The sequence below is a fragment of the Phocoena phocoena genome, chromosome 2 (genome assembly GCF_963924675.1).
Source record: "Phocoena phocoena chromosome 2, mPhoPho1.1, whole genome shotgun sequence".
Lineage (NCBI taxonomy): Eukaryota > Metazoa > Chordata > Mammalia > Artiodactyla > Phocoenidae > Phocoena > Phocoena phocoena.
The window spans coordinates 144,750,516-144,774,840 of NC_089220.1; the positions used below are offsets into that span (position 1 = coordinate 144,750,516).

General features: G+C 37.9%; 1 protein-coding gene across 3 annotated transcripts; it reads right to left on the reverse strand.

Annotated features, from left to right (window-relative positions):
• Nucleotides 1-1,618: 1,618 nt before the first annotated feature.
• On the reverse strand, nucleotides 1,619-24,039 carry MORF4L1 (mortality factor 4 like 1). Of its 3 annotated transcripts, XM_065900707.1 has the most exons (13): nucleotides 23,824-23,863; nucleotides 19,347-19,393; nucleotides 17,582-17,649; nucleotides 14,211-14,327; nucleotides 12,598-12,684; nucleotides 11,710-11,790; nucleotides 8,776-8,801; nucleotides 8,206-8,294; nucleotides 7,085-7,186; nucleotides 5,817-5,905; nucleotides 4,155-4,327; nucleotides 3,788-3,872; nucleotides 2,286-2,370 (listed from the first exon to the last, which is right to left on the reverse strand). In XM_065900707.1, the coding sequence occupies exons 1-13, from the start codon at nucleotides 23,861-23,863 to the stop codon at nucleotides 2,286-2,288; spliced, it is 1,089 nt and encodes a 362-aa protein (XP_065756779.1). The 3 variants fall into 3 exon arrangements, with proteins under 3 accessions (XP_065756786.1, XP_065756793.1, XP_065756779.1); XM_065900714.1 differs by lacking the exon at nucleotides 14,211-14,327 and having other exon boundaries at nucleotides 1,619-2,370; nucleotides 23,824-24,023; XM_065900721.1 differs by lacking the exons at nucleotides 11,710-11,790; nucleotides 14,211-14,327 and having other exon boundaries at nucleotides 2,127-2,370; nucleotides 23,824-24,039.
• Between the last annotated feature and the right edge of the window lie 286 nt (nucleotides 24,040-24,325).

Genomic DNA, 24,325 nt, shown 5'->3' on the forward strand with positions numbered 1-24,325 from the left:
TTTTTTTGCGGTACGCAGGCCTCTCACTGTTGTGGCCTCTCCCATTGCGGAGCACAGGCTCCGGACGCGCAGGCCCAGCGGCCATGGCTCACGAGCCCAGCTGCTCCGTGGCATGTGGGATCCTCCCGGACCGGGGCATGAACCCGTGTCCCCTGCATCGGCAGGCGGACTCTCAACCACTGCGCCACCAGGGAAAGCCCCAAAAGGTAAATCTTATAGGTGAAGAGTATACAACTAAGTATTCATCCTACTATTCTTACAACTTTTCTGTGGGACTGAATTTGAAATAAAAAGTTGTGAAAATTTTTAAATAAATAAAATCGGCAGTTTTATGAACCCCATGTTGAGCCTGCTGACCCACATCTCTGGGGGGCAGGGCCGAGAATCTCACCATTGCCCTGGACAATGCAGTCTCAAATGGCTAAAAGAAAATATGAGGTTAGAGAGCAAGCAACAGTTAGAAAGCTCACATCATACAGATGGGTTCTGGACTCCCCCACACATCACTTACCCACTCGAGTTACTGGGAGAAAACCTAGAACTAGCAGAGGTGCCAACCCTGTAAGCTGTCCTGACCCACCAGGAATGGCAATGAGGGTGGCCACAGCGGGGCCAGACACAGGACCTGCCCCCGTAACGCTCTACGTATTTGGCGTGGGGCTAGGAACCTCGAGGCATCTGTGTGACAGCAGTGCTTCCAGGTCAACAAGGTGGCCTTGTTAGCAAGTGGGGGAACCTCTGGAATTCAACCTCCAGTCTCAGCCTATTCTTTCTTTGAGCTAAGTCACACCTGCTGAGCCAGCTTCTTGCCAAACCACAAAAGGGGAGGAAAGAAGATTCCAGAGCTGACTTGATTCTGTCTCTCCTCTGGACAAACAGTGTAAACAGAGAGCTATTCTGTTTGATCACAATGTCAACTCATCTGTAAAAAGCACATAACAATTGTCTGAGACGTTGTGTCAACCTATCACCAAACCTTCCTATCTCAGATGAAGAGACCGAGGCTCAGACAGTGAAGTGACAGTCACGGCCAGGGGAGGACAGAGCCAAATCTGAGCCCAGCTTTGGGCCAGTCGATTTCATGTTTATAACCATTCACAAGAATATATGGACTGTATGGGAGAACAAAGAAGAAATCACAGGAGGTACTCCTAGAAGCAGAGATGAGATGCCTTTTAACTTCAAGAACTTCCACAGTACAAAGGTGAGGGATAACACAGGTCAAAACCTCTCAAGGAGGCCTATATTTAAACTGGGGGAAGGAGCTCAAATTATAGGCATTGTGAATAATGTTGGTAAACACCTCAAAGTAAACAATTAGCAGAAAGCTAGCTGTCACACAGGTAAAAAAAACTCTCTCAATGCTCAAAATTAAGAATAATAGTCTATGAAAAGCAGAGAAATAGTCACGTGAACCTCTAACTTTTTATTAGCCAGAACTCAAGAGGGCAAACTACCAAAGCTGCTGTGGATTAAAGGTAGATAATGAAGCCAAGCTTCTCATTCCATAAAAGGCCAAACAAGAAAATCGCTCACCTGAAAAATCACTGTCTAAATACAAGAAGGAATACACAACATACAAATGTTTTGTGATGCATCCACACAAGCACACTGCTCCTTGAAATTTAAAGAAAAAATTTATTGAAGATCTGAAAAACAATTTCTAAAAGATTGACTTTTCCAGAAAACTGTAGCTACACAATGCATTGCGTCTATCATGTTAAAACGTGCATTAGACACAAATACAAAAACCATGAAACAAGCCACCATTCTTTGACAATCTGAGCAAAGATAAAATGCCTAAGGAACAACATGGATGACTTGCAAAGGATGGGCTCTTTACTGTAAGCACCATAAAAAAAAGGGGGGAGCACAAATGGATGAGTGTGTTCAGTTATACACACTGAATTGAACCTTTGGCACTAGGAATCAGAGCATTTTGTCATATAGCATTAACACATATTATAAAAGTGCGTAGTGTCAAAGGAATAGAACCACCAGCATTCAAAAGCAGCTTTGTCAACTAAGCAATAAAACACTCTACAGTACGTCTCTCTGTTGTCCATCATTGAATACACTGGTAGCAACTTTGAAATGAAAACAAAAAAAAAAAGAAAAGAAAAAAGGAGCTGTAACCCCTTTTATTTTCTGTTTAAAATCAAACAGAAAACAAACATCACTTCTGTTATACACTAACATTTCCAAAGTACATCATTTGTACAAGAGAAGGACTAAGAAACAAAAATGTGTTTACAGAGATCCAAACAAGAGTGAGTATAAGCGCCTCACACAGCTTTCCGATGGTACTCAGGAGGAGCCACTTCATAATCGCTGGCACTAAACAAAGTTGCAGAGTTCTTTGCCAGGTATCTAAAAATGAAATATTCATTACAAGCATGAAAAAGAATCATATTTTGATACTAATCTCTTCTTAATTATATACAGAAGCAGCCACACAAAGCACTTTAAAATATACTAAAATAATCACAACCTCACAGTGAAACTATGTAATTATAACTCAGGTAAATAGGGTTATATATCAGACAACAACACAAATAAGAATGGAAGTCCAGAGTTACTCCCCTTATTTCAAATAAGCAAAGAACAGGAGTCACCAGAATACCAACCTGCGCACTTGGACTACCTTTAAGAAACAGGTGTCGTTAGTCTAAAAGAATAACATCTAGGTGTTTTCTTTAGCTCTCTGAAATCATATTAAATATAAATTCAGAAATTGACCAGTATTTCTCAAGTTTAAACTTGGAATTAACACCACAAAAATCAAAGGGACCTGAAATGTCAAGTAGTAGAGCACTTTCATTTCATAAAGAAGTGGGGGTAGAGAAAGGATATTAATTCATCATTGGTAAAGCAAAGACTATAAAGCTGTTTAGATTCCCAGGTTCACGTTGGTTTTAAAATTATTATAAAATACACGGTGCCATTTTAAGAAAATTCAAACACAGAACTTATATATAAAGTAGCAACGGAAAACTCCTTCTCGCCCAAAACTATGCCCAAGAAACAACTCCCTGTTAAGTATGATCCTTATTTTTCCAAATCTATTCCAAAGATTGAAAGTGTTTCTCTACAAATCAGAGGAATCATACCATACTCTACTGCAATTTATTTTTTTTAAACTGACACAACATGGACATCTTTCTTGATTCATATATTTAGACCTACCTCATCTATTAATAACGGTTTAAAATTCTTCACCATTTTTTTTTTTTAATGCAATAAACATGCTTGGAAATCTTTGTGCATTCAAGTATTTCTACAGGATAAGTTCCCAGAAGCCTAACTGTCTGGTCAAAGGGTAAAAGCACATTTGAAATTTGTATATGCATTGCCAAAATGCCCTCCAAAAAGCTGTAAAAAGCAGGATTGCCCTTTCCTCCATTCCTCCAAAAATATAAGCCAATCGACAAGAGATATTTTAATTATGTTGAACATATTTTAATGGCCTTTTTACTGAGACTTCTGTGAATTTCCAATGTCTACTTTTCACTGGTTTGGTCATCTTTTTCATATTAAGAACTGTTCTTTGTGTTAAAGATACCAGCCCTTTAACATGTATGTGTAACATACATTCCCTTCATCTTTAAGAGCTTACATTTGCACTTACATTGTTCCATTAACAATGTATCTACTCTTGTACCAATAGCACACATTGTTCTGTTTAGTTTTATAATAGTATCTATATAATGTCAATCTATCACAGAGTAATTTTCAGTATACTAGATTAATTCATGTTTTTACTTCAAGCATTAATTTTTAGACTTACTTTAGAAAATCATGAAGATAATTCAGTAATAAAGCAAGGCTCTTCTCATCCAGAGGTGTATAGGCCAACATTGCTCCAATACGTACTATTTAAACAAAAGAATTTAGTCAAAGTTACATCCAAGGTAGCACTATAAGCATGTATTTTAATTACATGAGCAAACGCAACAATCACTGATTCCTTTAAAGTATATGATTTTAGAAACCGACTTTGAATTTTACTATATTAAATAGAAGTTCAAATTGGAATTAAATCATTATTTTTGAAATGTTATTTTATGTTACCACTTGATATAAATTAGGAAAGACAAAAATATTAAAGGCTCAAAGGAAAAAAAGTAAAATTGTTTTCTAAATGGCAGTATTACCAAATAATCTCAGTAGATGTGGTGCTCCATACACCTGGGACATGGGCGCATCAGGGTGATCTGCGAGGATTTCAGCATACTGTGGTCTCTCAAATTTGTAGAGCAGCTGAGTGCCCAACATTACATTGAAGTATTCCTTGATCCCTGCCACAACTTCATTAACAGCATACTCCCTGATAAATGAAAAAAAATATTTACCTTCAAAGCAGGTCACTGAAAGGAATTGAGAGATGAAGATTAAGTCAACCAACATAAGGGTAACGAATTAAAAGGTTAAACTAATGACCCTGAGCCTCTACTGAACAGATTTTTAAAACAGAGATTTAATAAGAAGGCAAGAAATCAATTCCAAAAATAGACCAGTGGTGAGCAAACTATAGCCCTCAGGCTAGGGATGGTTTTCACATCTTCGAATAGTTGTATTTTAAATGGTTATATAGGTACTTAGATATAGCTTCGATTTTACCTGCAACATTTACTTATCTGGCCCTTTAAGAAAACGTTTACCAAACTACAGAAAGGTTATCACCTCACACCAGTTAGAATGGGCATCATCAGAAAATATACAAACAACAAATGCTGGAGAGGGTGTGGAGAAAAGGGAACCCTCTTGCACTATTGGTGGGAATGTAAATTGATAGAGTCACTATGGAGAACAGTATGGAGGTTCCTTAAAAAACTAAAAATAGAACTACCATATGATCCAGCAATCCCACTACTGGGCATATACCCAGAGAAAACCATAATTCAAAAAGACACATGCACCCTAATGTTCATTGCAGCACTATTTACAATAGCCAAGTCATGGAAGCAACCTAAATGCCCATCAATAGACGAATGGATAAAGAGGACGTGGTACATATATACAATGGATTATTACTCGGCCATAAAAAGGAACGAAATTGGGTCATTTGTAGAGACGTGGATGGATCTAGACTGTCATACAGAGTGAAGTTAAGTCAAAGAGAAATACAAATGTTATATATTAACACATATATGTGGAACCTAGAAAAATGGTACAGATGAACCGGTTTGCAGGGCAGAAACAGAGACACAGATGTAGAGAACAAACCTATGGATACCAAGGCAGGGGAAGTGGCTGGGGTGGGATGAATTGGGAGATTGGAACTGACATATATACACCAATATGTATAAAATAGATAACTAATAAGAACCTGCTGTATAAAAAATAAGATTCAAAAAAAGAAAACATCTGCCAGCCAAACTCCCTAAAGCAATGAAATTCTATTTTACTAGTTTCTGATGTTTTTTTTAAATTCATTTATTCTATTTTTTATTTTTGGCTGCGTCGTGTCTTCGTTGCTGCGCGCGGGCTTTCTCTAGTTGAGGCGAGCGAGGCCTACCCTCCGTTGTGGTGCGCGGGCTTCTCATTGCTGTGGCTTCTCGTTGCAGAGCACAGGGCTCTAGGCACGCAGGCTTCAGTAGTTGTGGTGCACGGGCCTAGGTGCTCCGTGGCACATGGGATCTTCGCAGACCAGGGATCAAACCCGTGTCCCCTGCATTGGCAGGCGTATTCTTAACCACTGTGCCACCAGGGAAGCCCCTGATGGTACTGTTTTAAAGTACACGTTTCAGATAATTTATTTAGAAATAATGTTTGAAATGTCTTTGGGTATACTTCAAAGATACGTATATTCTTACTTATTATCTGTGTTTCCTCGAGATTTCTTGTAATTTGCATAATCCTCTAGAATGGAATCCACATTCTTCTTGGCAGGAAGATAAAAGAGCTATGAAAACAAAAATACACTTGAATACTAATATCTTCTTTTTCAAAGGAAAAGTATACTGAAAAAGCTTTAACGCAATAAAAGATGACCTAATAGTATTACAAAATAGAAAAGGGCACTGTTCAGCACTTAAAGTATGGCTAATGTGACTAACTAAAAATTTAGTTTTATTTCATTTCAATAGCCAAAAGTGGCTAGTGGTTCCCATACTGGACAGCACAGCTCTGAAGACTCAATCTGTTGGACACATTACACTATTACTATATATGGAATACACTTGCACATAAATTTACCTCTGTGATATTATCAAGTCATCATGTATTGTATAGTATTATGTGCCAGACCCTGTCTGAAGCACTTACCTGAATATTCTCTTCATCCTCACATCAATACTATGAGGTTGGGACCCACTATTCCACTAAATGTAAACACTAAAACACAAAAAGGCCGGGTAACTTGCCCCAACTCAGTAAGTGGTAGAACTAAGCTAAACCTAGCAGTTTAGCTCCAAAGGCAAATCAAGAATCAAACGAAGTCCACATCACTGTACAGTATATGACTGATGTCTATGAAGTTTCGTAATCCTCACACAGTCCCTACTTCTCCCCTACTCCTGCTTGTGCTATTTTAGAAATTGGTTCTTTTGTCCTGTAGAGTGCCTCATTCTGGACTTTGATGACTACCCTTGTGATGTTACATACATACCTCATAATGTCCCTATCTCCTGTACACAAGTAATTAGACCTAGGATCTTGTCAGATTCAGGTTCTTTTTAGAGGTCACAAATACCATGCAGCCAGTATTGTGTGCTTCCTATTACATTCCATTAGCAGCAACATATGAGACAATATCCCATTTTCAATGATAGTAAGACAGGAAATAACATGCTTGCTTTTATGGATTTTCAAAATAATGTGTTCCTGCCCTAGCAACTGCCAACAATGAGTTATCTTGACCTTTAAAAAAAAAAATCATTATAAACTCATGGACTTTGATATATGTACTTTGTTTTAATCCCAAGTCCTTTCTGATGATCAAATTATTCAGTCCCTGAATTAAAAAATACTCATCAGTCATACTTTCAATATTCAAGTCTATAAGCTTTTCCTTTAGAAAAAAATTTTTTACACTAGCAAGAACATATCACATAGATTACAATCTATGTAGCTTTCAAGTTACCTGTTTTTGCCGGGTAATTAAGTCCCAGTCATCAACAAGCCATGGTTTTAGTTCTTCAGGAATCTTTACTTTAACTTCAACTCTGTTCATGAATGTTTCCTCCTAAACAGAAAAAAAGGAAGAGTATTAAACATCTGTCCTTTCTTGCTGCGTAACAGCTCCAAGTGTTTTCTAAAGGCTTTTCTGAACCTTTAGAGCCTCTGGGTATAAATTAATCATTTACTCAAATGGACTGCTGGAATTGTCATTTCAAAACTGGTAAGTGGAAAGATCATATAGCTAACTCCTGGGAGAAAAGAATCTTATCTTGATAGTCCATTCAATGTCTTTTCATGTGAAAGTAAATATTCCTTAGCAAATTTCCTTTTCCTCTATAAATGACCACTCCAACTTGATGCATTTTAACTTAGTATTTTCAAATTTACTGATTTTGAATAGTCACACCTCCAAAGACTAGCCCAAACACGACCATCTTAAAGTTACATCTTTAATACAGAAAATTAAATGTACTGTCTTCTAATCTGTCTTCAATAACTGCCTAAAAATACCTAATTTTTAGAACATACCACTGTTTTAACCTCAGCTCCAGAAATGTAAACGACATTGGTTAAAGTTTTAAAACCCCTATTTTCAAAATCATAACTTTGGAAATTATAAACATACTAAATTAGAAACGAGACACTGTACTCACTTATGTAAGAATCCTACACTATTGTACCCACACATACATGCAGAACTGACAGGCTTTCCTGGCACTTTTTGTGGCTTTACTCAATCATCTTGGGACACACTAAACCATTTAATGTGACCTAGCTAAGTCTATTCAGTCTAATACCAAAGAAATATTTAGTGGTGTACATGAACACAGAGCTTCACAATGAACACCTGATGATGAGTTGGGGGTAAAATCTAGCAGGAACATATCTAGTGCTACAAGTGAAATAAAGATGTATACAAATATATCCTTCATCCAAAAAAGGGAAGTATTTTCACTTCAGTAGTTAACCATGTTAGCAATGCTTTTGAGACACTCAAAGTTCTATGACTTTTACTGTGTTGTAAAATGACAAGATTAAAAATTCTAACATGCTATATATTCATAAACTTAAGGAAAAACTCACATTTTCAACAGTAGGATCTACGCGGGCCCTTTTCTTGCGAGGAGGCTGAGGTGTCTCACTGGTACTGCCACCATCTCCATTTCCAGGTGCTGTAAAAATTTGGGGGTCAGGAAGGGGTATTTTTAGCTTAATAAATGAGAAACTCTGTTAAGGAAACTAGTTTCATGACATACCCTCTTTTGACTTTTCCATTACATTGATTTTACTTAAGTCTACATTAAAGAATCATATTCCTACCAAAAATATAACTTTTATAAACAGCTCTACCAAACATCTAGTACAAAGCGACATTTAATAATATTACCATCTTACATTTAATTTTAAAATGTTATTGTCTCAGGATCAGTCATTAAGTAACATGAAAATAATAAACGCTTACAGGCTTCTCCATGGTAGAAGGAGCATGAGTTCTCTACTACTATGTACCTAACTCTGTAACATTGCTGTGACTCATATTTGAGATCAACATAAGCTTACTCTAAAACTTCATAACTTTAAAAATTTAACAGTGAATTCAAAATGCAAATGTTATAAAAGGCAAAATAATTTAAACAAAGTTAATATTCTTACTTTTCTGTTTGTTCTTTTTTGTTTTCCTGAAAGGAGGGAAGAAAAAGAGAAAAGATAAATAATTATTGCTAGTAAAATTGCCTCTGTTTAAATTCCTTTTACCAGGTTAAGTTCACAGAGAAATACTGCCTTGTTTGCTAAGATCAGGCAGCGATCTTATTTCCTGCATATTCTCATTCATTACTCAGACACAAGGACTTTTACTGATAGTTGGCTAAATCTATATCTCCCTCCACATACTAGAAAACCAAACCAAAACCACATCAGGAGACTTCCTTCCAAGGTTATGTTATTCGTTTGTAAGTTTATAGCATGCTAAGTCATAAAAATATACTTCGTGATAATATTATTAGTTCCACAAACACAAAAATAAGCTCCAAAGGTTAAAATATTTTCTCCCAATTACTTTAGTACCAGCATAATTTGATTTTAGATTTGTATGTTTCAGACCAATCCATTACTCCACTCGCACTGGTCCAAATTCTTTCACTTTATTTCATCTCAACTATATTCCCTCCACTACCACACCAAACACTCTGTTCTCCCATTCGTAGAACAAAGCTAATGTCTTGGTTATCATCTCTAACAGCAACTTAACTCATGTTTATTTATATACACACTAACAAAGAGTAAATTACTAACTTTGATTTTATACATAATTATTTCTGGAATACGAGGAAAACAGTTTACAAAGCCCATGATTATAGATTCTGCCCGGAGGGACCATAAAAGAACACCTGAATATTTTTACTTTTCTACAGCTTTAATACTTACGAATGTTAACGACCTGTATTTATTTAATTTAGAGCTTGGGGTTCATTTGATGACTCAAAATTAACCTATGTTGGTTATAAACACAAAAATCTGGCCATCTGATATTACAGGTTTTTCCCTCCTTCTCTAAGGCTAACTTCTGTAACACTAATATTTGTTGGACAGTATTTCTGAGTCAGATTAAACCATGAACTTTTACATGTCAAGAACACGTGCGGACCAAGAGAAGCCAAGAAAGAACTCCTTTCTTACCCAGTCTATACCAAAGAATTAAAAAATACTGACAACTGAGCTCAACTCTAAAGATCTATAAACTATACTTCAATGAATACCAGTGGTGTAAAGACTCTTGCTTCAACCTTCTTGCTTGTATTAATTAAACATGCAAGCTACTTTCTCGAAGTACACCAACGGATTTCATACAATAAACTGCTGGTGTTGTCTGACTTCCTATTTCTAAGCTTCAGGACTAAATGTTATAATCAAAATATGAACTGTTAGATTCAATGTATCTGAAAGAATAACAAGCCCAAAGTCATTCTTGAGAAAAGTCATTCCACTAAATAATGAACAACCAAAGTATGCTTGGAAGCCAAAGCACTGACAAAATTCACGTATATTCACTATTAGTTTATAAAGAATAAGCGTCCAACCTTAAGGACCTAGATGTCAACAAAGTAAAGGTAAATCTGGTTCTCATATTTTCCAACCAGATGCATACATGTTTATGTATATTCAGAGAAAGCTACAGAACAATTACCAAACACTAAAGATGGTGTAAGGTATAAAACTAAATATTAAAAATTGTATCAAAATCTCAAATCAAAATGAAAGAATTAAAAAAAAATAAATCTCCAGGTTTAATTACTCAGTATTTTTATTTTAAAATAGATCTTCTATTCTACCAGGGCAAAGCAATACTTAAAATTACATGATGCCTTCTTAAGTACTCAGATTACAATCTTATCAAAGTGTCACGTTCCCATTAAAAGGAAGACTCCTTGAGAAAAAGACTCACCCAAAAAGGTTAAAACCCCAAATATTTCAAAATGCATCATTACCTTCATTACTATCACCTAATTTTTAGGTAGTAAAGTCAGACTAGTTAGGTCTAAAAGCAACAGAATATAATCTCAAGGAAAACATACTTCTCTTAAATAAATCATATTTTAGAGCACGTTACTTTTGATCCTTTGAAAAGAAGCACATGACGGACCATTCATTAAACCTATCTGTTCTTAAAATATTCAAGTGGCAAGAAAAAATGATCTTTTAATAAAAGTTATGATTCTTTATGTTCTTTTATTAAGCTACCATTCCCACACTGGCTTTCAGGTACATAAACTTATTACACCAATGTGTGTATGCATATGACTTACACACATAGTCTTATTACCAAGATGTTCTAAATCTTAAGCGTTAACAAGGAATGGTTTTCTTTTTCTTGGGGGTTGAGAGGAGGGGGGATGATTTGAAACCTTAACATCTCACACAGTTACCATGGGTTTCAAAAGGGGAATTAAAACTAATACACATATTTAGCACTACTGAAAAAGCCAATCTATCCTCCAATCTCAAAATTTGGGTCCTAATAATTCAACACTATACTTGTAAAAGAAAACACATTATATATATACATATTTAATATAACTTAAAAGCAGCATTGTAAGGGACTTCCCTGGTGGTCCAGCTGTTAAAACTTCACACTTCCACTGCAGGGGGCGCGGGTTTCATCCCTGGTTAGGGAACTAAGATCCTACATGCCGCCTGGTGCGGTAAGTAAATAAATAAGTAAATAAATAAATTTTAAAAGAAGGAAGGTTGTGAATGTACTTAATGCCACCCAATTGTACACTTAAAAGAGTTAAGTGGTAAATTTTCACATTATGTATATTCTACTACATAAAGGAAATATTCCTTTACTAAATAAAGGAAAGGTGGGGGGAGAAAAACTGCTAAGGACTCAGTATGTAATTAAGGAATCAGTATGTAATTAACAGGTATTTTCAGCAACCCAACACCAAGGGGGTTCTCATTGGCATTTTTCCAATCACAACCATGTTCCAGTTTTCATTTTCAATAAATCCTAACAGAAGACAATGTGTGTCAAGTTTGAGTTTCACAAACAGTATGTAAAATTAAAACAAAGATAGATCTTACACTTCAACATTTTTCTGTTGCAGACCAGAAGTCTTCTTTCCAGGGGCAGCCCCTCTCATCTTCCCCTCTGCATACTGCTCCCTTCAAAAATAATTTCAATAAAATCATCTTAAAATGAATATTTAAGCGGAAAAATTAATTGATCACTTGATTCCATTCTGAAATTTATATTCAAATTGAAGTCCCGAGCCTATACATATTGTGGTACCAAGTTTTTATTTAATGAGTTCAACAGAGATCATGTATTTACAAAAATCAATTCAAGAAAGGAAGAACAGTATAAAGGCCTAAGATTCAGCTCTTCTATACTTACGAAAATTAAAATAAATGTAGTAAAAAGTGACAATAGATTCTCATATAACTGAAAATTCCATTTGTTTTAAAATTCACCAATCCCAATGTTTTTTTTTAATCTGATCCCATTTTATCATTTCCATTTTCTTAATATTTCAGTTTTGAAATTAAAACAACTACCCTATAGACCACACAGTCTTTCAGGGTTCCTTTTCTCAATGTGCTTTCAGAGGTGAGTAACAATGGGGAACCCCCGCTTCCTTTCTTATTCCTCCCCCACCAAGTGTACCTTCCAAACAGCCCAGGAGATAAGACCGTAACAATGAGTATGCAACTTCAGAAATTTCCAACAACATCCTGCTCTGTTTTCTACCTACCTCTAAGGACAGACTCCAGAAATGATATGTATGCTACTTCCTTTCCCCAGGAGAAGCTTTTCTGATCACTTGAAGTCAAAGTCATAACACAGCAGCTGACAGGTCCCAAGGATCATTTTAAAGGCAGGCAGCCAACATGACTTCCATTGTGGATTTCATTTCCAAAAATTAACTTACAGGCATTTCTCCTCATATTCATGTTGCAAAACAAACTTACTGATTGGCTTTTTGAAGTTCTCGTTGTTTCTGCAAATTGGTGTCCACATATTTGAGTACTCTGCTTTCTGGAACCCATTCATCCCAACTGAAAAAGAGAAAAGTTAAAATATCATTCAAAACTATTTCGTTATTACTCAGACTGTCCTCCAACTATGTTTTTTTAGAAATACAAGAGGCAAGACTTTAGACTTCTCTGAACTAATTTGACGAACTGGCATTACAAATTCATTCTCAACTAAAGTGAAAATCTGTTCTGTAAAAAGGCAGTAAAGGGACTTCCCTCGTGGTCCAGTAGTTAAGAACCCACCTTCCAATGGAGGGGATGCAGGTTCTATCCCTGGTCAGGGAACTAAGATCCCACATGCCACGTGGCAACTAAGTCTGCACACCAGAACCACTGAGACGTGCACCACAACTAGAGAGCCCACATGCTGCAACTACAGAGCCCACGCACAACTAGAGAAGCCCGCATGCCACAATGAAAGATCCCATGTGCCACAACTAAGACCCAGTGCAGCCAAAGAATAAATAAATAAATGTTTTTTAAAGGCAATAAACATATTCTCAGAAGCAACATTCCAAATCTAAACTGCGAGTCCAAAAAGAGATTATTCAAATTGTTTTTTTTAATGGCATAAAAGCATGGCATTTAACATAAGAGCCCCTAAGCAACTATCCTTACAGAATAAAGCTACCTAAAAGACCTTTAATTCCAAAAAAACCATGAGGCACAGGAATCCATAATAATCTGACTTCTTCAAGAACTAAAACTAACTGGCTGGTTACCTGTGATACAGAACTACAGAACTCTCTGTGCCTTAGTTTCACCCGTAAAATGAGGATAATAGTACCTATCTCATAGGATTGTTATGAGAATTAAATAATACATATAAAACACTTGAGAGTTTGACATAAAAAATAAACACTCAAGGTCTGTCAGAAACATATTAGGAGGTCTACAATACGGAATACCACCTAGATCAGCTCAGCTAAGACTAAATTGAAGTGTTACAATGGTTATCACTCACTCACAAACGAATACACCAACTTTCGAGGCAAAACCATTCTTGGTGTTCTAAACTTCAAAAACTAGAACCAACCACTCTCTTAAAATATCTAGTTGCTAAGGCCTTCTGGCACTTAGAAAAGCTCCTTCAAAACAAGATCTTTTTTTTAAATTTTATTTTATTGATGTATAGTTGATTTACAATGTTGTGTTCATTTCTACTATACAGCAAAGTGATCCAGTAGTATGTATATTTACATTCCTTTCATATTCTTTTCCATTACAGTTTATCAGAGGACACTGAATATAGTTCCCTGTGCTATAGTAGGACCTTGTTGTTCAGAACAGGATTTCTGATGTGGCTTTTTTTCCAAAGGGGAAAACAAAGATAAGGTATTTCTTAGGGAATGCTGAACTTTTTGTGCAAATTTTTTCCTCCTGCTGATGGAGCTCCTTCAGTGACACAAAGAGATGTATCCTCAAAGTCTTTTATTTAATAATTTCCCACCTTTGACCTCTTATGTAAGACAGCCAAAAGAAGAATAAAAAATAAAAAGCAACCCTCAGCATGATCTCCTAGAGAAAACTTTAAAACATGCATTTACCTAGAGGTCAGGAGGGGGTGGTGTACTGAGGGAGCTCCTTCAGGAACAGGAAAAAGTGCTACAATATCCTCACGTGTCTTCAAAGTTTTTTCAGAGCGCCTGGGCCTCACAGCACTTCTGATACAGACAGCATAGTACAAAGTAATCTCAGTAACTAGGTGTAGAATTTAGCTTAAGCTTTAAGATTTATTTACAAATATAATACTTAAATGTCTGTGTCAACAAATTCCAATAAGGTTTTTGAGAATTTAGAAATATCTTACTATCTATTGTGCTTTTGAAAAGTATACATTCACTGAAGTTTAAGAAAATTCCAGTTTGGAGACTGAGCTTTTGTGGTATGCTTTCCTGAAAGTACAGTATCTTATGAACTGTACTCAAAATGAGGATCTTATTCTTATACCTGTTCCAATTCTCTCTAAATTAAAGGGAGCTAGCAAATTTCTATTTACCACAAAGTTCTATTTTAGAACCTTGCAAATTCCTTCCCCCGATATAAAATGCATCTAAATAAGGACCTTGATCTAAAAACCAATTCTTGAGTTTCCTTCACATGTCAGGAGCTAAAAACCCTTGCTGAACCACAGGAAAATGAAATGACAACATCTTTTGCTCTGAAGAACACCACTACCAGGGTAGTAACTGAAGGCCAAATATCCAGAAATTTTTACATACAGCTCAAGCATAAAAGAATCTCAGAACTTTCTAAAGGTAGCTTGTCATTAATTCCCAAAGTCACAATGATCCATGGCACTACTTACACAGCACTAAATAAAAACATAACATACTTGCTGGGTATTTGAGCAACTCTTCCTCCTTTCTGTATGGATTTAAAGGCTTCTCTAAATACTTATTAAAGATCAAAAATTTCAAAATTCCTTATATTCATCTATACACCAAAACAACTACAAAAAACACATCCTTGTTAATATTCCTCAATGTCTACAAAGATATAAAGATCTCCAATATTTAGTGCTATTTTTTCCTTAATTCTTTTTACAAGGAGTAATATATAAAATGAGACAAACAAACCAAAAAAACTGTGTACCCTATCATTTATTTGTTACTAGATAACATAACAAACGAAACAAAGGTTTATTTTCAAGCAATACTATCAGAAAATGCAAGCATTTTATGTATTTCCACAATTTCTTACAAGCTACAAATGCCACTTAAAACCCAGTCTTCACACTGTACATACCTACATGTAATTTTATAGAAAATATTATACATGAAAGAATTAAGCACAAAAGCTGTCTTCACTGCTATTAAGATGAAATCCTAAAACAGTTAAAGTGTACACGGGGATGGGGTCAGATCTATTCCATGAATTTGCTATTTGCTTTTCTTTAATTTCCTGGATAGACTTCCCATACATGATATGCATAAATAAGATATTCTATTTCCTATAGAGAACTGAGATTCTCTTTGTATCTTGATATACTCTCAACTTTACCTGACGTTAACAGAATATTGATATGTAACATATTAAGTCTAGTAAAAGACTGCAATACAGTTTTAAACACTTCATTTTTTTAACAGGGAAGAAAAAGCCATAAACTACACTGGGATCCAGAAGATAAACTTTCCTGGATATTAGACTCAATTTAGCATTAATCCTGAAATCCCATTTAAAATCATAGACATTTACTTCTATTAAGACCAAAGGAGGGACTTCCCTGGTGGCGCAGTGGTTAACAATCCGCCTGCCAATGCAGGGAACACGGGTTCGAGCACTGGTCCGGGAAGGTCCCGAATGCCGCTGAGCAATTGGGCCCATGCACCGCAACTACTGAAGCCTGCGCGCTTGGAGCGCGTGCTCTGCGGCAGGAGGGGCCACTGCAATGGGAGGCCCGTGCACCACAATGAAGAGTGGCCCACACTCACCACAACTAGGGAAGGCCCGTGCATAGCAACAAAGACCCAGCACAGCCAAAGATAAATAAATAAAATAAATTTAAAAAAAAAAAAAAGAAGACCAAAGGATTAAAAGCCCACCGGGTCACTCTGAGTTACTGTATTACCAACATATCATTATTATAAATATTTTAATTATCATTAACTGGAAAAAAATCATTTGTTGAAGGCACTTTTACACATTTTACATCTCCACCTTTCTACAATTATACTAACGGAAGAAAAAGTAAGGGTCTGGTATTTCTTCTTAGCTAAAACCATTTTGTGATAAAATTTTCTAACTAATAAATAAAATTAACTGGGTTGGTCACCTGGCTGTGGGACTGTATGAAAGACCAAAGTCACAGAGTCAGTAAATGTCAAGGAGAAAACCTCCTTCCAAAGCAAGTGTATTCATCAAATCAGATGGCAGTGCTCACTTGGAGAGCTACCAGAATATGGCTACCAGAGTATGGCTAAGGTGACACAAAGCTTTAAAATCTGCTAGAAAACAACTCCTCAAGCACTACACTTTCTGGCAGTACTATTTTTGAAGGACAAAACACCATTAATAAAATTAAAATCCTCTCATAGTAAAAATTACAGGCTACTCAATTACAAGCACCAAAAATGAATTAAATTATCAAATGTGATATTTATGGGCCCCAAGAAGAAGGACCCATCACTGACAAAGAGCTCCAATGGCTAAACATTCTAGAACGTGTTCAATCTATAACCACTGTCCACTCCCAGCAACATCAGTATCACTTCTAAAAAAGAAAAAAAAAGTTTTAACTCTTTGGGGTGCAAAATTAGGTTCTGTAACTAAATTTCTGTACCTCTGTTAGGTCATATGCCAAAAAGTGAACCACACGAATTCACTTTGTTAGCATTTAATTATGCTTCTAAAGTTCAAAACATGAGCTGGTTAATACTTCCAAATCAGGCAATCTTTTTCCTCCTCCCCCCGCTTCTAGGTAGAAAAAGCCAACTAGCTTTGAGTATAACTGCTTGAAATATCATGTGTAATCACTAAGTTTGCGTTAAGGCAAAAGACTCAAGCTGTCCTAAAATGTACCAAAACCAGAAAATAGTTGGGCTAATTATTATTAGACATTATACCGGAACACAAAAAATACTCCAAAGAATGTAAAATAAAATGGCTGCAGGGGACTTCCCTGGCGGTCCAGTAGTTAAGACTCCAAGCTTCCAGTGCAGGCGGCGTGGGTTTGATCCCTGGTCAGGGAACTAAGCTAAGATCCCACATGCTGTGCAGTGCAGCAAAAAAAAAAAAAAGGCTGTATACCCTAATTTCTATTCTATTTTCATCACACTGCAAATGGTTCACCTTTGCCTCAACATGTATTTACATTAAAACTGCAAGAATTAAGAAGCATATGCTTGTATCAGTCTATGACACAAAGCTACCTTGTTAATTATAAATAAAACATTGCTTTTAAAGATCTAATACTCACTTTTTATTCCAACCACTGTAATGTATAAAGTATTTCACTTGTTTATCCTTTATGGCAACCTTTACACACTGAAATAAAAAAGAAAAAGTTCACTTAGAAATACTGAAGGAAATAAAAAAAGACTACCTGGATAATTTTCAAGTAACCAATCTTTCAAAGACGAACTCTACACTTAAACTCTCTGGTGGCCAAAATGAACATAATAAGATGCAACTCTTTAAAAGAACATTATTTAAGCCTTCAGACTACTTAGGTATCCAGAGTTATAAAACTGCCGAACAGTAAAGTTTGTTGGAGTCAGTCCAACAAATCTGAAGAACCATAAGCACAAAAGGTCCCCCTAAAACCTTACATCACTGGGCTAGATAAGCTATCCAAGAACAGCTAATGAAAACAGTATTTGTGCTTTCTCAAAGTCCAACTAGCCAAAAGCTACATTTATTTCAAAAATAAATTCAGCTGAAGAATTATTAAATTATTTTAAAGAATTAAAATTTTGAATAATTTGAATCATTAAAAAATTTCATTAGTTTACACAAGGCAATAGCTGTTCTGCTGATTATCAGCAACTAGCAAAGTGACAGATGAAAAACATCTTGTGTTCTTCTTAAAAGCAGCCAAACAAATTGGATCGAATCATTAGAAGTCATTAACTATGAAAAAGTGAGGACTGTCTGGATTTAAGTTTTTATCAGATGCAAATCAAGAGAACCACAATAGTTTAAGCTATTTCAATCACCATTTAAAATTGTTCACTGGAGTGTTTCTGCTGCCAGCGCAGAAAAATCTGCCAGTCCAGTAGAGTTTGCCAGAAGTTGATACAACCAAAAAAAACTTTCAAGGATATAAATGATAAACAGGACTCAGAATATATTATAAGCTGCAGCGGTATTATACCATTAAGATATACGTACACACACAAAAAGTTCTTGACCATCTCCATGAATCCAGTTTCAGCCATTTTAGAACTTTAAAAACATACATCCACTATGTATTCAAAATAAGTAAAAAGTAGTGAAAATGGTTAGTCACACTGACACTTTACAGTCTTATTTTCAGAGATATATTCACCTAGAACATACACTGAAATTGCCTTTAAATATTATACTGTTCATTTTTTAAAAACTACCACTGTAAAAAGTTGACACACCTTAAATATTTGTGCTAAAAAAGTTACCAGAAACAAAATACTAAGAACACCTTTGACTTCATAATGCATCATCCCACTTACCTTTGGCTAAATGGAAAATCAGTTTTTATTACCTGAGCACAACACTGATACAGAGAAAAGGGAAAGGGAACCCCCCCGGAACCCCCCCACAATTCAAACTTTGCCAAACAATCCAATAAATAAGTTAAATGTACTCATCTTAAATGTTAGTTTTTACCTTTAATGTAACTACTCAGTGTTTACTCAGCACATTATATTTGCAAATAAAGTTAACTTTGGCAGTATTTTCTCACAAGTCATTAACTACAAAATGCTATTTTGCTCCCATTAATAGTCAATATTCTATCTTTCCCCTCAAATGCTCTTTCCAACTACTGGACCTTTAGCAGCTCAGTAAGATGAATGGCAAGACAGCAATGCTTTATAAGACCCACTAAGAAAACAGTAAGACACCCATAAAGAGAAGATGAGGAACTATGAATCTACGAAAATCTATGAAAAAGGTAGCTCTCACTAAAGCTACCAACCATTGAAAACTGATATTATCCAACCAGTAATTTCAGCCAACTTTTCAAGAGAAAACAAGTTTAATACCTTTGCTTCATAAAGAAGAGGCCCATGGAAGCACAGCACTCTCTCACCTGTAAAAGTAAAAAAGACAAAAAAAAAAGTACTGGGTTAGTTGTGATTTATTTTCATATATAAGAATATGCACATCTGGTTGTGATGGAGAGCCGTCACACTTGTACCATGGTATTCCTCAAAAGAGTAGGCAAGTGGGTAAGGCAATGCATCCATCAACGCTTCAGATCAAACTTCAATACAACAAAAACACCTTAGCAACTGATGTAAACAACAAAAAGTAATCAGGATATCAATCTATTAAAATCATCAAATCATCTATCACCTGCTAAACAAATTAAATCTACTGTAGCTATCTACTGGCAGAATTGGTTTATTTTTCAATGTACTGATACATGTGGTATTTAAAGACATCTTAAGTTTAGGACCTTATGCTCTACCTATTCATTCTCTGCTTCCAACCGTCTTAAACTGAGTAAACTAAGAAAAACACTCTGTGCATAAAAATTTCAATGTGTGTCAGATACAGCTTTTTTTTTAAAAAAGAGGTCCCACTATGTTCATGCCTTCAGTGTGTTCAATGATGTTCTGGGTGTTGGGCTGCTTCAATGGGAAAAAGTAAAAAAAAAAAGAAAAAAACCCAGACAATTCTAACCTTTGGAACTTACACTCTGTGTTGCATCTACCATTAAGACTTGCAAGACTAAATAAAATGTTAGGGACTGGAACAAGATCTGGAAGACACACCTGCTCATCAGACAAATCAGGCAGGCAATTCCTGGCAGTACCTTAAAATATCATTTGATTGTAGAAGAAATAGACTTCTCACATTATTTTCGGTCCACTTGATTTCAACAGGCCCAGAGGTAACAAAAATGCCAACAGAGTCAGCTCTTTCAGCTCTAAAATTAAATTAAAATAGCCTACTAGCTCATTTCTGAAAAGACTACAGGGCAGTATAGGTGACACTGACATGTAACCAATCAGTTTTGCACAATTTACTGGATTTCCTATTTTAACTATCTTCATAAGCAGTAAGAAGAGTGACTGATGAGCTACTTGGTAAGGTCACAGGGAAGGGCCCATGCTGAGGAAAGCAACTGGTACCAAAGCATAGAAGAAACACGACAAATTCTCGTGCAGTGGTCCACTCTGAGGAACCACTGCCTGAGGCTACTAGGCCTATGCAGAAAAAGTGGAGACTAGAAAGGAGGAGACCAAAGACTTCTCCCAACTGTCAGGGATAAGAACAGAAAATAGGTATGAATCAAAAGCAGTGAGGAGGACAGCTAAGCCAAAGTAGAAACACTTTAAACTGACTTCCAGCATGGTGGGAGCATTAATGAGAAAAGGAAATGGAGGGAGGGGTTTCTGATCAATTTTGGAGTAAGCTGCAGTGGCTACAGGACATCCAAACTGGAGCCATCTGCTAAGCAGTTGAGTACACGTGTCTGGAGTGCAAGAGAAGCTGGGCTGGAGCCGCTGCTCAATACTGTGGATAAGAATGAGACCATGGGGATACAGATAAGGTATAGGGCCTAAAGAGCAGCACCAAAGATCAGACCTGTGTACCCAAATTTAACACTCCAGGTACTCTCTAAAGGCACCCTGAAAATGGCCTCACTCCCCTCTCCCTCCTTTTGGCAGCTGCCTCCAAAGACAATTGCACTGAGGCTAAGACCCTTTGACCTCCATTCTAGCTACCTGGCCCTAATATCCTGTTGAAAAAATATACAGTAAGTTGAAGAGCATGACCCAGGATAACAAACGCCTATTTTTTTCATGGAAGTGTTAACTGGGGACTGTTAATTGGGGAAGGAGCAAACCACAGTCTCAGGTATTTTCTTTAAATCTTTCTTCACTCTTAATCCTTTCTACATCAAACTACAAAGGTAATTTTGCCCAATGCTCTTAAAATTCCAAGGGTGACGCGATTCCAATTCCCCATCCTCCCACTCGTTTGCTTACTGGCAACATTACTCAAATTCCAGCAACAGTCAGTCTCCTAACAAGCTAAGAGTCCTCCCCCAGACAATGGGCTAGTTGCCCAATAGCTTTCTTTACCTTATGCTTTAACATTTCAAGTGGAAAACCAAGTCGAGTGCAAAACAGTCACTGTGCTTAAAAACTGCTTATAACATGTTGCACCATTATTAAATAAAAACTTCCAAGTTTAAAAGAACCATTTAGAAAAAAAACTGTTTCTGATCATTCGTATTTCCACCATTACAGAAGCTCAATTCTTCTGCAGTGTTATAATTCTGTGAGTCCCAACAGAATATTCGTTTTTCCTTCCAAGATATTCTCTGAAAATGTCTTATAAATAATAATAATTTCTTAAAGATGGTTACAACTTTGACACAAGAGTAGAAAACATGTCTGGAAAGTGGTAGTAATGGTAAGTGCAGAGACTTGGGTAGCTTTCAAAACCTTACAGATACGCTAGTTCATACTCTTCTCTAATTCACCACTATAGCAGCACATGGATTCTCCTTCGCTGTTATCACTCTTACCATCCCTCTAGTTTAGAACTAAAGCACTTCCTCCAGTAAGCCAACCTTAACTGTCGCACACCTGGGTGATCTTCCTTTGATATCCTACAGTGGGGATTAATTTTTTGTGCCATGGATCCTTCACAGTCTGGTTAAGCCTTTGGGCCTATTCCCAGAATTTTTCTACAAACACGTAAAACAGTATTACAAAAGAAACCAACTGTATTGAAATAGTTACCAAAACATTTAAAATATCACGTTCTATGGTTTTATATGAGCTTCTTAATGGATATAAGCATTTTGCCACTGATCCAATTACTACCACAACTCTGAAATAATGACGAGCATACATTTTAGTCTCAATGTATCTCCCACCACTGTAATGCTGGGACATGAAAACATACAATTAATACTACTGTGGTTTTTTGTTTCTTTGTTTGCTTTGCTTGTTTTGTGGGGGAGGCGTTCTAACATTCACAACTGAAAAATACTAAATTTTAGTTAGACAATAGAAACCAACACTTTTTCCCGTTCAAGTTCACGGATCTTCTGAATTATAAACACTGACCCTAGATTAAGAATCCCTGCTCCAAAATATATGGTTTAAAAAAAAAAAAAAAAAGGGCAATCCATAGAAGGTAGTCACACAGCTTCTCAGCGTGAGAGAAAGCAGGTGTTAAGAGTCAGTCATAGGAGAAACACGCTTAGAAACGTCTTAAATATTCCACAGAGTTACAATATACTTGGGTTTTGTGTAAACGACTAATGCACATTAAAGTTTGAAAATCGCTACAATTTTTTGCAGACGTCTCGACATCTACGGTAACTAACACATCCATAATAATGAAAGGGAATTTTAAAGTGTTCTTGCTTGCCTCACAGAATTTTACTTCCATTTTAGTTTACTCCTAAACTTCCACTTTAATATAAATGATTGGATACGTTAACTGTGGAAATTAAAGAGCTGTCTTCTTCGACGGTTGAAATCAGATTCTACCGTCGGCCAAGACATGTCGATCAAAGACAATAAAAACTCAACTTTCCAATCAGTTAACCAAATATTGCTGCAATTAGTCAAACAACTGCTGTACTTAAAAGATAACAGCAAGGCAATGGGACTTCTAGGTGGAAACATAATACCGCGTTCAGGTAGCTTTTATTTATTGCTTTACAAGCAACCGCACAGCAAGAGCGCAGTCACATCCCCATAGGATCTTGGCACTCGGCTTTTCGGTAAGCAAAAGAGACGCCTGCCGGCAACACAAAGCCGACCCAGACGCTCGCGCTTTTTCTCTCCAGTTCCCACCCACCTCCCTGGGGTAAGCATCGGGGAACCGGTTCCCGCGCGGGAGCGGGCGAAGAAGGGGGCGCTGTATCTGCCCTAAAGCGGCGTCGGCGGCCGGGAGCCGGGGACCCAGGCGCCGGCGGCCATGATGGCGCGGCCATCTTGCAGCAGCCATTTTACAACGCAGTTCTCCCGCCCCGAGACGCGAAGCCCACCCCCCCAGCCGCAGCCCGGCGGCTCCACCGAGCGCGACCACCTCTGGGCTCGAGGCCCCCAGAGAGCGCCAGGCGTTGGCCGCCCACGCGGCCGGGGTGCTCCGCGCCGGCGCCCGAAACCGCCGCCCCTGACTCCCCTCCCCCACGCCACATCACTTCCCCTGACGGCCGCCATGGCGCTCCAGTTGCCTCCCTACAATAGGCTACTTTCTCCGCGCCCTCTTCCTCAGAACAAACACTGCACTAAGGCTTTGCCACGCGGCAATGGCTCCCTCTGCCACTCTAACGCCTGCCTAACGCTTTCGCTTCACAAGGTATTTTCTCCTCGTGACGCACCGAAATAACCCGCCGCAATGCGCTTTCCCCGCACAAAGCCCTGTCCGCCGCCTCCTCCGGGTGCAGCCCTTGCCACCCCCGGCCCCCAAACCTCAACCACCCCGAGCCCGCCTCCCTCTCCTGCGCCGATAGATGCTTTTTCCCCAGGAGCTTAGACTCACCCTCCTGGAATTTAGGCTTCGGGTCCTGCTTCGGCGCCATTTATAAGTGATTCGCCGCCGCCGCCGCCTCCTCCTTCTCCCACCACCCCCGACTACCGCCCCCTACTCTCTACCCCACCCAACTGCGCGTCAGACGCGCCGTCAGCCACCGCCAACTCTACATCCTGGGCCCGATTTGCCAGCGGCCGCAGACCTCACAGTATCGCGACCCGCGCAGCCGCCGCTCCAGCCAACGGCTGCCCTCCGCGCACGCGCCCCTGCGCCCGCGCCGCCCCGGGGCACGCTGGGATTGGTAGTTCCCGGGCGCTTGAGGCGCCGCGGTGTGGGGGAGGGGTGGCGGCCTCTTCCCACCCCCTACCCCAGGACCGCCTGGGCTTTTTAAAGACGGGATTTGATTTTGCTTGTTTGTTGGAGCGAGGGCAAGGGAAGGCAGTGCCTCACTTTAAGAATGGGAGAGGCCCACTTGCGGAGGCCCACGGGCAGTACAGGGCCACAATGATGT

Coding starts and splice junctions, on each gene's coding strand:
- MORF4L1 (XM_065900707.1), bottom strand. CDS start 23,863: ATGGCGCCGAAGCAGGACCCGAAGCCTAAATTCCAGGAGG. Junction 12,685..14,210: donor CACCCCCTCCTGACCTCTAG/GTAAATGCATGT, acceptor TCTCTTTTTCAG/TTGGGATGAATGGGTTCCAG. Junction 2,371..3,787: donor TATCTTCATGATTTTCTAAA/GTAAGTCTAAAA, acceptor TTTCATTTTTAG/ATACCTGGCAAAGAACTCTG.